General features: G+C 35.8%; 1 protein-coding gene across 2 annotated transcripts in view; it reads left to right on the forward strand.

Annotated features, from left to right (window-relative positions):
• Nucleotides 1–6,654, forward strand: part of LYAR (Ly1 antibody reactive) — a 10,027-nt gene extending 3,373 nt beyond the window's left edge. The window contains exons 4-9 of one of the 2 annotated variants that reach the window (XM_074587589.1): nt 428–535; nt 1,914–1,997; nt 3,102–3,438; nt 3,708–3,812; nt 4,716–4,801; nt 5,115–6,256. In XM_074587589.1, coding sequence (XP_074443690.1) covers nt 428–535; nt 1,914–1,997; nt 3,102–3,438; nt 3,708–3,812; nt 4,716–4,801; nt 5,115–5,249 — 855 coding nt within the window. In that variant the 3' untranslated portion in view covers nt 5,250–6,256. Of the gene's footprint in view, nt 1–427; nt 536–1,913; nt 1,998–3,101; nt 3,439–3,707; nt 3,813–4,715; nt 4,802–5,114 lie in introns of both variants that reach the window. The other variant, XM_074587590.1, reaches the window with a different exon arrangement.
• Nucleotides 6,655–12,921: the final 6,267 nt, after the last annotated feature.

Here is a 12,921-nt window from a genome sequence, read left to right on the forward strand (position 1 = left end):
GTTAGCCTGATTTTTCATAATTAATTCCAGAGGTTTGCAAAAACCGATCAGTTGACAATTGCTTTTCTTAATACAGGTCTTTTTCATGCTGCAAGGATCCCCTATGTGATACAGTTACTTTACTTCTAAAAGTTTTTATTACAGGTTGTAATTTGTACATCAGAAAGCATTGGTGAGCAGTCCTGCTTGCCTCTGCTTACGATATAGGTATAAATATTTATATAGATAACTGATGCATCTTATTATCTACGATAAAACCAAAGGTTAGTTTTTTTCCCATGTGCATTGATGAGTTCTTTTGAGCAGGCTATACAGTCTGTAGGTACTGGGTGATTTCTGTCCAACATGTTTCCGACTTGTGTACCTCTCATGTATCATTTGATCATTATGCTTCTTTGCTGATTTAATTCTGTTTTTCTTCATTCAGAAAATTCATGAAGTAATGAAGAAGCCAAACATAAGCCCTAAAGTGCGGAACATTCTGGAGCAAATGCGTGTCTTTGATAATATTCCAAGAAAAAAAGCAAAGTTTCAGGTACATTTCAATAGAGATTTGTAGTAATCCATGCAGTGAGCTTTAAAATAGACTTTCTTGCAAATGCCACTCCCTTTGAACAAAGGTGGGACAAATTGCTTGTTTGGGAATTGGTAAATAGATGGTGTAATAGCTGAGTTTCAAATAGGCCGTGTTTGTAAAATACATCTTGCTTAAAAGGACTCTCTGTGCCATTTTAATTGGGCACTCACCATTCAAGCTTAATCTCCAGTTGGAAGCTTGGGTTTTTTTAATATCTTTCTTTTTTTCTATTTCCAATTTCTATGGTATGTCCAAATTCTTAGACATACTTTTAAAGGATTCTTATTTCTGTGGCTTTGTTTTTTCCTGCTAAAGGCGAGGTACTGTTTTGAGAGTTTTCCTGTTGCACAGTATTCTCACAGAATCTCCCACACTGGATGCTTCACTAAACTCTGCATCACAGCCAAAACAAATTCCAAATGTTTCATGTGTTATCAGTAAAGAATTACTGACAAGCTGGCCTCCTCCCCCATTATGTGCCTCAAATTGTGAGGCTGAGAGAAGATCATGATTGCTTCCAAAGCATTTAAATAGAACCTAATAGAGCTGTCGTGAAATTGCTGCTAGCGAGCTGAAGGTTAAAATACTTTTCTACAAAATTAATGTTCTAAGCAGGGAAAGTGACAGTGTCAAGAAGCCTGTTTCTTTTTGGTAAGATATGTTGCAGTGGAAGATCAAAAGTTTTTGTAGTTCATTGTTCCAGTTTACTAATGCAGCTTTCCTAGGATTTTCATTGCAATGCCAATATCTTCACATTACATTTTACTTAGAATGACACATTCCTGAAAGTTGATCTGTTGCTGACAGTGTAAGCACATTATAAGTAGAAATTTAGTGCTTTGTTTTCATTTTCAGCGGGAATGCCTGCAATAGCCCCAGCAACTTTCAAATGTTCGCATTGAGAGATTTGCTTAAACTTTACTTTTCTGAAATAAACTAAGGTATCCATTTAGGAACACAACCATCTGTCCAGTACACAAATAAATAAGATCAGATCCTTAAGGTTTTAACTCATGGGAACAGTCAGAAGGTTTGGTAGGACATTAACATAACCAACTGTATCCAAAAGGTTGAGGATCATCTTTTCTATATATTTATGTCTTCTGGATTACTATTGGTGAGACAATTGAGAGGTATGGTATAGCCTCGTAAGAGTACACAGGCATATGCGAAACAATTTAACATGGAGGTTTAATAGATTCATAGAGAGTTAACGTCTAACCAGATCTTAATCAGAAATGATTAGATTCTTAAGTGAAAAATAGAAACAAGAACCAAATATATGGTAGTCAAGAAAAAAAATCAGAGATGCAGTTATTGTTTTTTTCCTGTGTAGAATTGGATGAAGAACAGTTTGAGAATTAGTGACAGCACTTTGCAAGACCAGGTGTGGGATATTTTCTCTGAAGCAACCAGAAACGTAAGTTAAGTTAATGGTACAACATTGTACAACAGGAATTCAGTAAGTAACGCTGGAAGGAAAACCTCTCAGACTCCCTTTGTAGGTGTCTGGCTTTGTAGCCATAAGGAGCTCCCTCTTGATTTAAACTGTTTTGGTTTTTTTTTTAAATATCTTGAATCTGAACAATTATTTTATTTAAACACAAGTAAACAATTCAAATTTTCTATAGAATATAGCAGTAAAGTAAAATACCCTAACACAACTTTCTTGCTTAGATCGTTTCAACACGCTTTTAAGAATTCTTAAAAACATCTCAAGATACTCTTGTAATACATACCTTGAAGTGTACTCAAAGGAGGTTCTTAAGTGGAATTCAAATTTAATTGAATTACCCATTAGAAAAAGATGTTGGTATTAAGTTGCTTGTATAAACATGTACTCTCTTTCTCGATAGCCACATTAACATTTCAGTTATCGTATTTCACTTGTAATTATTAAAATTAAAGTTTAAAGATAAAAATGTTCATTAATGTATTAATTCTTCTACAAGAAAATTATTAGAAGCCCAGGAACATTAAAAGAAAACCAAATATGTTAAGGTGAGAAAAGTACAATTAAAAGAACCACCACTGCCTTTGTTGACATCATCCAAAAATAGTTTGTTGTCCCTGCCATATCCCAAGACAGGGAATTGGATCGCAAAGCTAAGATTATTACTTATATATATTTGGGAATATACTTATATATATTTGGGAATAGGTTCTGTATCTTGGTGTAATATGCTATATTTTTGTCTGCGTAAAACAGAGTTGTCTCTCCCTTTATTACATTTAGCAAATATTTTAAAAAATTACATAGACAACTATTGCAAATGGAAATTATATACGATGTAAGATAACATTTCTTCTGTGATGTTAAGGTAATTAGCATTTAGGCTGTTACATTAAAAGAAGAATCAGCCACATTATTTTGTGCTATTTCTCAGGTAACTGGTGTCACCACATGTAAGCGATTTAACTGAATACAGGACATTACTGTGCTACATGAATGATGTAGTAGAGAAAAGTTGTAATGTCAAAAAAAGGCATGTAAAAATTGTAATAATCTGTCTTTCAACAAAAGATTTCAAGTGAAAAGGAACAAGATAAACCAAAACAGCAGGAAGGGAGGCAGTCTGCAGAAACTGGAGAAAAAGCAATGCCAGAAGAAAATGGAATCACAGATGATAAAATTGAGAAGAAAAAGAATAAGAGAGAACGAAAAGAAGAGAGACAAAAGAATAAGAAGAAGGAGAAAAAAGACTTGAAATTAGAAAACCAGTCAGAAGTAAAAAAGAGTAAAAAGTCCAAAAAAGGAAAGGAGAGCTCGGAGAATGACTTGGAAATAAATGGAAATGACCATCAGACTGAAACAGAAGAGGAAACAAACGTAAAGAAACGCAAACATAAACATGCAGAAGGTATCTATCCTACATCTTATATTCTTGTTTGTTTTCAAGATGCTTTTTGTCAATGCCTTAAAGCTCAATAATCTACTTCAGTAGTATTTTTTAAGTAGTAAGTTACATGTACAAATTAGATTATTTTTTAACAGTGTGGTTTTACAGTCTGAACTTCTTAGCAAAGACAAACTCGTGTTACAAGAACAGAAACTTTAAGTCCTCTCAGTCAGAACTTTTCTTCTAGTTTTATAATTTTTTGGTGTGTGTTTATCCAATTCCATCTCTAGAGGAACCTCATATCACAAGAAAGAGAATGAAAACTGAAAGCATTTCAGAAGACATGGGAACAGAAAACACCAATGGCAATGAAGAAAATGTGGGAATGGATAAAGGTATTCTTAGAGGGAGAGTTTAGGTAGTTAAAAAACTATTCTGCAAAAGACCTTGTGCAGAATATAAATGTGGGGCTTGTGCAGCAAGGCATGAAATAAATTGTGCCTCAGTATACATATACATATGTATATTCAGTATACATTTCTGTTGGAGAGTAAGTAGCTTGTGCTACACTTAACACCTGATGCTCTGTTAGTTCTGATTTGTTGCTTCTGCTGTACTGGCAACCTTTGGCTACACTTGCTTCCACTGGGCAGTGAGGAATTTGGCATGCTTGTTTCACCACAGCAGGTCTCTTCCCTGCTGCCATGCACGTTAGCCAACATAGAGGAAAATGGATAACAGCTCTCTTTTATCTCTTTATATCTCTCATATCCCCATTTTTGCTTAGTGAATCATAAATTGGACTTCAGCTGTGTTTGACAGTTTATGCTTAGATAAACCCACTTATGCCTATCATCCAACACACTGTTACTTTTGGGGAATGTATGTACTTGAACATACAGATTGTTTGAAAACTACCAATTAATGACCGCTAACTTGGCTACTGTGTGAAATTCACTACTTGTGCTCTAAGGGTGAGGGTACAGGATCTTCCCAATTATTCCTGTATTACATAAGGATTGCTGCTTAATAGCTGAAGCACAGAAGTTAAATAAAAACTATCCTGACCTGAGTTCAGTTGGTTCCTCTTATCTGTCCTCTTAAAATCTTCAGAAACAGCCTACCTGACTTTATGCTTAAGACACCCTGCTGTTGTAGGGTCAGTAAGGTAACAATGAACTGTTGTGTTAGCTGAACTGGTTCCAAAATTAGGAGATTGAAGACTGGTTCCTACTAGAGAATATGACCTGCAAATGCGTTATTTTACTAATGATGTTGTACACCTAATTATTTTCTAGGTAAATTCAACTGGAAAGGAACCATCAAAGCTGTTCTGAAACAGGCTCCAGACAATGAAATTTCAATTAAAAAACTAAGAAAAAAGGTACTGTACAGCATGTTTTTTTAATCCCCTTTGGTCTTGTGCATTTCTTTCTGTAATGCTTAAGTTCATAAAATCCTGCCCCGCGTAAGCAAAAAAGTTTGACATTATTTAATAGAGTATCAATTGACAGAATGTCAACTGAAGGACATCTTCTTTATTGCTTATGGACTACAGAACAAATTTGGTGCTAATTCCGCAAAGAAATAATACATAATAGATTCCATGCTACTTTTAATACAGGAACATGAATCTATTATTGCTTAAAGTGGAATCATCTTTACTAACTCAAAACCGTTCCTCTGTCTTTGTGCAGGTTATAGCTCAGTATTACGCAGTGGCTGGTGAACATCACAAATCAGAAGAGGATATTCTAGTCATATTTAATAAGAAAGTGAATAACAATCCCAAATTTAAAGTTTTAAAGGACAAAGTTAAACTCCTGAAATAAGAGTTTGCATACTTTTAAAAATCTTTGCATTTTAATCTTGCAGACTGAGTCAAATTCTTCTGTCAGCTGTACAAATACCATGCATTGGCCTCAATTTAAATTGTGTATGTGAGAGCAGAAAGTAACTTTTAAGACTGGATTCCTCCTCTTTTTCTAGATTTATCACAGAACATTTTCAGATATTTTATTTTTTGATTTTATGGAAAATGTATATTTTTTGGTAAAAGCCTACTGTATTAAAGTTCTTCCAGTAATGGATATAATTTATAGGCGTGAATGTTTATCAGGACCTGGGTTGTGTGGCTTTTTGCAGAAATTATTGTAAGAGCACATAGGATTTTCATATTCAAAAACCCACCATGAAATAAATGTTTTGTTATGCTAAAATTCAAAATGGTATGACTTACATCTCCTTTATGCACTGTAGCTAGTATATGCAGGCTTTAATAACCTATTGATTTTGTGTTATGAAATGCCCTGGTTGGTTGCCCAGCCTGTCCCAAGCAGAGATCACGGATTCCCTCCCCGGCACCCCCAGCCAACTCCCATTTATATACCATGACGTCTATGGTACAGAACATTCCATTGGCCATTCCACTGTTGTCTGTCCTCCTTCTCAGCTTCTATAGGGAGCTGAAAAAAATCCTTGACATCACCTAACAGCAACAACTAAAATAATGTGCATTATTGACATTCATCTTACACCAACTCTGAACACACAGCAGCCACCAGCAAGAAAATTAACTCTATCTCAGCTGAAATCAGGACAATAATTAAGAGTGTCTGTCAAGTTTCTGTATGTAATATTGTGCATTCAGTGAAAAGCTAGAGACTGAGTTACCAGTATATGCATAGCTACTGAATGTTTTAATTAGTAATGCAAATGAGTTCAATATAAGAAGTCACATGGACTAAAAATTGTCTGGTGAAGTAAATGACTTTAAAACAACACCTTAAATACAACAAAACTTGCCACTTTGATTGTATAATAGATCCACAAATTATACAAAATTTAAACAGGCTTTTATATTGCAGTAACTGAAACAATTTAAGCAGGCCAGAAACCTTACACATATGAAGTTTATAGGGTTTTAATCAAATACAGAATAATTCCAGATAGGGAGTTTCCTACCATGAAGCAATCTGTTAGAAAGCCAGTGAAAATTTCTTGCAGTAGACAGTATGGTGTTTTGGAAAGTTGCACAGTGATTTGAAGCAGATAAACTTTTATAAAATTCCATTAATTAAAATATCTTAATTTATAGAAATATTGAATATATTAAAAGTATAAATATGAAAAAATTAACTGTCTGATACACTGTGTCCAGTTTTTCTGAGTACATATTTTTCTTGTTTCTTATAAAAGTTGTAAAAAAAATACCTAATAAATTTAAGATCTCTTCCATACGCGTTTGTTGTTAATTCATGAAAATGGCTTTGAAGATAACTAGAATAAAAATTATGTACAGACATGGAGACTCTTTGAGAAGTTGTTTGAACGTGTTTCAAAAGCTTAGATTTATTTTTTTGGAGAGGACGTATAAAAGACTAAACCCTTCTCAGTGAAACTGAAATTAATACAGTGCTTTTAATCTTTTCACTGTATTTATTTTACAACAAATACTGTTAAGATCCTAAATAGTTTTCTTACAGTACTTGTTACAGATTTTATTTTTTTTTTGTTTGGCATAATTTGGAATTAATTCTATTCTCGTATACTTTTCATTTTCTGTTGTTGTTGACCGTAATGTGTTTGACGCATGTCTAGAAACTACATTTGCTGAACTTTTGATGATGATATCCTAAGTCCTTGGGATGACAGCAGCAGTTGCGGGTGCAGTCAGCAGCTGCTCTGCTCTTGCATGGACAATTCTGTGCTGTGCCTCCATCCTCTTCCCCATACCCTCAAACTAGGGCCTGACCTCTCTTTCTGTCCTACACTTCAAAACACAAGTCCCATGCCCATGAGCCAGGATTGTCTTCCTGCTGCTGTCTCCGCTCTCATCGGCCAGTGGGTTCCAGCTGCCCCACTGTGGCAGTGCATGGTACAGCTTGGGCCAGTCTCTGGACAGGGCGGCAGAAGCTCTCTCTGCCAGTGAGTTGTGGAGTAGCACAACTGGCCGTACCACTGTTGGTAACCGCCATTACCCACATGTTTTTTCAATAAAGGCCTACCATTTTCTTAACATGCTCGCAAACTCATCAGCTGCATGCTTCTTCCTTTTTCAAAGTGGTGAGGGCAGTTTGGATTGTTTATTCTACACATTTAAAAATAAACATTCGCAGCAAATTTTTACCTTGGAGTGTTGCAAGTTACCTTTCACGGCTTGTGAGAGTGACAGTTTCTGCTCAAGAAAACAATCTGCAAAGAACCTGATCTATATCAGATGGAAACAAGAGTGTAAAAGAACCTTTAAAGTTATACAACAGTTCTTTTTGTTCAGAAAACCAGATACTTATTTGGTTCATGCCATTGCAAAGTTCTGGTGTCTGGTGCTCAGGATTTACTTCAGTGATCACTACAGGCATCTCTGACACAAAGCAACAGACTAAATGTTTAGAAACACCACACGTTGGTTTAAGGCTGAAAATAAGGAATATCAAATCAACAGTACGTGGATCAGCTATATGAGTAGGATTTGACCTTGGCATTTTTTCCTAGAGTAACTTGTGATTCTTAACGGTTCAAACGGCAGACCACCCCCGTGCAACGCCATGGTTGTGCAGGTAGTGCCTACGTTGGTAGTAAATGTGACTTTCACACCTTATTCTTCCCTTCTCTGTGTAAAGGGCAAAGCAGCACCAGCTGCCATTCAGTTTTTTCCCAATGATCTGGCAGACATAGAGGAAATTAATGCCTCTTTATTGATGGTCACTAGTGGGAGTATTGCAAGTGAGTCCTGTTCTAATTACAGTAGTATTACCTCATACTACTACTTATAGTAGTATTGCCTTTTCCTAGTCTGTTTGCAGCGGGGGGGAGCAATATGTTTTGTAGGTATATTTTTCTTTCTGAATGTTCCTGGAAGTACTGGAGTATGGTAGATGAGTCTATGCCTCTGACTACAGATGACTTCAAGTGCTATTCAAGTCCAAGCATAGTAGCATTACTGACATGCAGCTTGGCAGTAAAAAAAAAAAAAAAGAGAGACCTCTGTGTTTTTTATTAGACAATTCATAGATTCCTCAGAGGACTGAAACTGGCTTTTGCACTTACAACAGATTCGAGCTTTAAATTACTGCATGCAACTAATGATGTCTCTATCAGATTGAAGTTACCCTGTTCGTTACAACTCCCGATTCAGTGGTAATCATTGCAGAGGGAGGCATAATCCTTTGCAGCCTTTTCAGAATTTTTCATGAAGACAGAAAAACAGTAAGACCTAGCTAATTTCTGTTCGGTGATTAATCAGCATATTTACCAGTATTTTTTTTAAATACCATGGATCTGTTATAATGAAGTTAGGTACCTTGAATGCTCTTTTGTTTTTAAGTGGGATGTGTGTGGGTACAACCTTAAGATTTACCAAATGCAAGAGGGCAACAGTATGAACTTCCCTGATTGCATTCAGAGAAAGAGCACGTAATGTTTAAAAATTATTATTCCAGACAGTGTAAGAGAACAGCAAGGCACAACCCACAGTGGTAATGTGGAAACTTGCTGAGCATCTGCTTGCAGTTTAATATGTTCATTAAGCATTATCTTATCCCAGCTTCTAGGTCAAATGATTAATTTGACTGAAAAGCTAACTCCTCATTTGAGTGACTTGAGTGTCACCTTAAGAACAATGACAGGACTGAATCCATCCGTGCACGCATGGATTTGAAGAAGGAAGATCTAGCTTCCAGTAATTGCTGTGGTCGTGGTGGTTGTGCACAGACTGATGGCATGACTGCCATCCCTCCCTTTCACGCTATCTTTGGTCATCAAAATTGACTCCTGCAAGCCGTTGCCACTGATGCCAAGTTTGCTGCCCAAGGAAATTTATCCGACGTGATCCACAACTGACATTTTAAACACATTTGACAACAGGCACATGATGAACCAGAAAGTTCATTATCTTTGATGTAGGTTCTCAGCAGCAAAGTCAATTATTAGGGTTATGCACAGACAGCAAAGTTGTGGGTGCCTTCATCAAGCACACTACTGACCTGCTGTTCAAAAATATATAAAAAGTACAGAATATTTCAAAGAATGTCATGACGGTACTAAGTAGCCCTTTATTTTACCCTTTTTTTCTGACAGAGCAGCTGTGGTATTGGACTTTATTTTAACAGCATGCCAGTGTACAGGCTTTGTGTTGCCATAAAGGACTTAATCTCCTGAGTTCATTTCTTTTAGCATTTGGTCATGAAACCACCAAAACAATGTCTGAGAAGTGAGTCCAGTTGTGTACATGGGGAGATCTAGCAAAATGCAGCACACACTGCAGTCATCATAAAAAACCCCAAGCCAAACCCAACTGCAAACCAGAGACCACTGATCTGTGGCAGACCCTCAAAATGACTGGCTTACATCATTTCCACTTTTTAGTCTGATATCTTTCTAATTCTAACAGATTTTACTATTTTATTTAATATTTAGTATTTAATATTTTAGTACACAAATTGCTGTGCAGTGCAGATAACATTAGTATTATGCAGGTCATTAAAATAAGACTTAAGTGTTTGGACATTAAACAAAAAAACTGACGACCTGCACAGCACCCCTTCAAGTTCTTTACAGTACGTATTTTTAAAGCACCATCACCTTTCCCACTACTTTTTTTTTTCTGAGTTTTCAGGACAAAGGGGTATTGCTTAATGTCGATTCTGCAGTTTGGCAGAATCATGCAGCGGGTGAACATGCACCTTTTCTTGTGTTTTTCTCATTTGCATTTAACCAACAATAATATTCAGAATGGGACTTGCAGCTGCCACTCTAGACTCTGAGGAAAAGACGGAGCCCTTCCAAACTTTTGCAGAGGCAGAAAAGCTACTGTAAAATCAGGTAACTTAAGAAAAGGAGGTAAGGTAGCACAAGTGTCAATTCTATTTTTGCATTTCCTAGTTTAGTTGCATTAATTTATACCATTAAAGCTAGCATTTTAATGTAGTTTGTACAGACAGATCTCAACCAAGAAAGTTCTGATTTTACTAGCAAGCGCTGGGTATTTAAGTGTTACAGTATGAAAAAAGTCATAATATTGAATATTTACTCTGTAACTACATATTTTACATTTGTTCTGTTTCAAACTGAGATGTGAAAACTGATAAAATCAATGTTCACAATTTACAGTTTTCCAGTATTCACTCAGTACTGTAACCACAGGAAATGTCTTTGTTGTAACATGGGTCAGGTTACTGAAAAATTAGTGCAAGAGAATGTTTGTATAAAGCTTCACTTAGCATTTAATACAAATTGACAAAATCATGCAGATTTTTTTTTTCCGCAAATTATGTTTAGCAGTCACTGTTAATATCAAGTCACAATAAATTGATGAGAATAGTATATATAATAATAGTTACGACAGATAATAGTAACATAGCATTACAAAATGTTCCAGAATATGTTTGTTTTGTTGATTTTCTAAACAGCATAACGTCTCTCCACAATAAAATATGCCTTATTGCTTTTCTAAAATAATGATGTCTTGAAAATTGACTGTCTTAGTGGCAGGGGGGAGGTGGAAGTAGTATTGTAAATTAGAAAGTTGTTTAAAGCTAGTGGCTTTCTTGTTAAGTATAGCATAAGCATTTAAGTAGGGAGTTTGATCATGGAAAGAAAAAAGCTTCAAAGGACAGCTACTTATTTGTTGTGCTCAGCCCTCCACTGTACTGGTGCATTAGAGTAGTTCATTCTTCTTTCTCCCAGTGAAAACCAATCCTCCCACCTGGTGCTATAATCCGATTGCATCAGTACAATGCAGTCAGACCCCGACATGAGTAGTGGCTTATAGCTGCTGACCACAGGACACAGAGACCCAATACATGATTTCATTCGCAAGCTTTTAAAGCTGTAACACTCATCCTTATTAAGGAAATAAGAGAGCAAATATTTAACTTTTTGTGAGAGGTAAGCAAAAAAAGGCATATTGTTCTATACATTGAGCTGTATTCACAGGTTACAAGATATGTCAGTCAATATATTCAACATTTATCCCTTTTTTCTCCCAATTTAGCCTTTCAGAAAAAACAAGAATAAGTCCTCTAAGTTTCTTTTCTGCTCTGTCAGCCAAGAAAAGCAACATATTATGTTTCCCATTAGTACTTTTCCAGGAACTGTCATTTTATATTGAATTCTAAATTTCACTTGGGCTAGAGGAAGTTTTAGTAGTAACTTTTCTTTGCCCTTGTTGAGATACAATTCCTTCTGCACCTGTAACCTACTGCTTTTCTTCGCACTTGTTGAGAAGTAACTCCTTTTGCACCTGAATCCTCACGCTTTTACGTTCCCACAGGGTATGGGCTTAAAAACCTTCAAGCATTTTGCTTAGGTTGGACTTTGTTTTTGCAAGACCGAAGATCACAGAGCTTAATCCTTTCTCAAACATATCCTCATTTTATTTTTTATTTATCCCTCCTTTTTTAATTTATTCTAGGAGAGTGAGAATTGTCCAGTCTTCAAATAAAGACTGTGTTTTGCCCTTCTCAAAGTGTATCTTTTGTATAGAAACTGCTCTTGCTACTCAACTCCGTATCTGAGTTATAGCAGAAGTAAAATAACTGAATTACTACAGAAGTAGTTTTATAGTCCCTGAAATTACTTGAAAGTAACATAAAAACAGAAATTGTGTCTCTGTATGCCAACCCATTAAACCTCTATTCTCAAACTTTTAGGTGGAATGCATTACTATCAAATTAGTATCAAAATCCTAATCGAGGCATGATTACAGAGTCAAGCTCAACTCTCACATGTATTTGTTTTATTAGAAAAAAGGTGCTTCTAAACATACTGAGATCTTCCTCTCAGGCAGCATGAAATCCATCTGAAAGTATTCAGGTCACTACATCTCATTTAAATGACAAATTCAATGAAAAATAACACCAGAATTCCACCTGCATTGCAGATAGCTCAAAACATGTGATTATTACTCATTCATTCTTTTCTCTGCAGTAGCCACATAATGAACTCTCGCAATCCAGCCATTAATGTATAAATACTAAGGATGAAGTGCACTTTTCTACATTCGATTTTCTGCCCCTCTGCTGGCCTTTGATTCTTGATGATGATAAGGAATTCAAGGAGGGATACACAGCTATTGACACTGTACAGTATCCACGTGTGACAAAACCTAATGTTTTTCATGGGTGATACAGGACCATAATTTTCTCCTAGACTTTTCTTTCTTACCATTAAAGCAAATGCTTCACTTACTGAAGCTGCTACTTTGTGCCTGCATTTCTGCCTTACACTTCTAAATCAATTGCCAGTATAAAAACTTTCACTCAATTGTACAGACACCTCTTACACTTAGAGCACTTTATTAATTTTTTTTTTTCATTCTACCATTTACTATTAGATATTTTATGGACTGTTTGTTCCTACAATTTCCTTGTCTTACACCATGAAATATGCTTTCTCTTCCCTTCTTCAATGCTGTCTCACCTATTCTACCTTTGAAAGTTCAGCTTTTTTGGTGAACTTTCAGAACTTAAGTGGTTTCAGAGGTTAGCATTGAATAAGTTTTCT

This window comes from Larus michahellis, chromosome 5, assembly GCF_964199755.1.
Source record: "Larus michahellis chromosome 5, bLarMic1.1, whole genome shotgun sequence".
NCBI classification, from domain to species: domain Eukaryota; kingdom Metazoa; phylum Chordata; class Aves; order Charadriiformes; family Laridae; genus Larus; species Larus michahellis.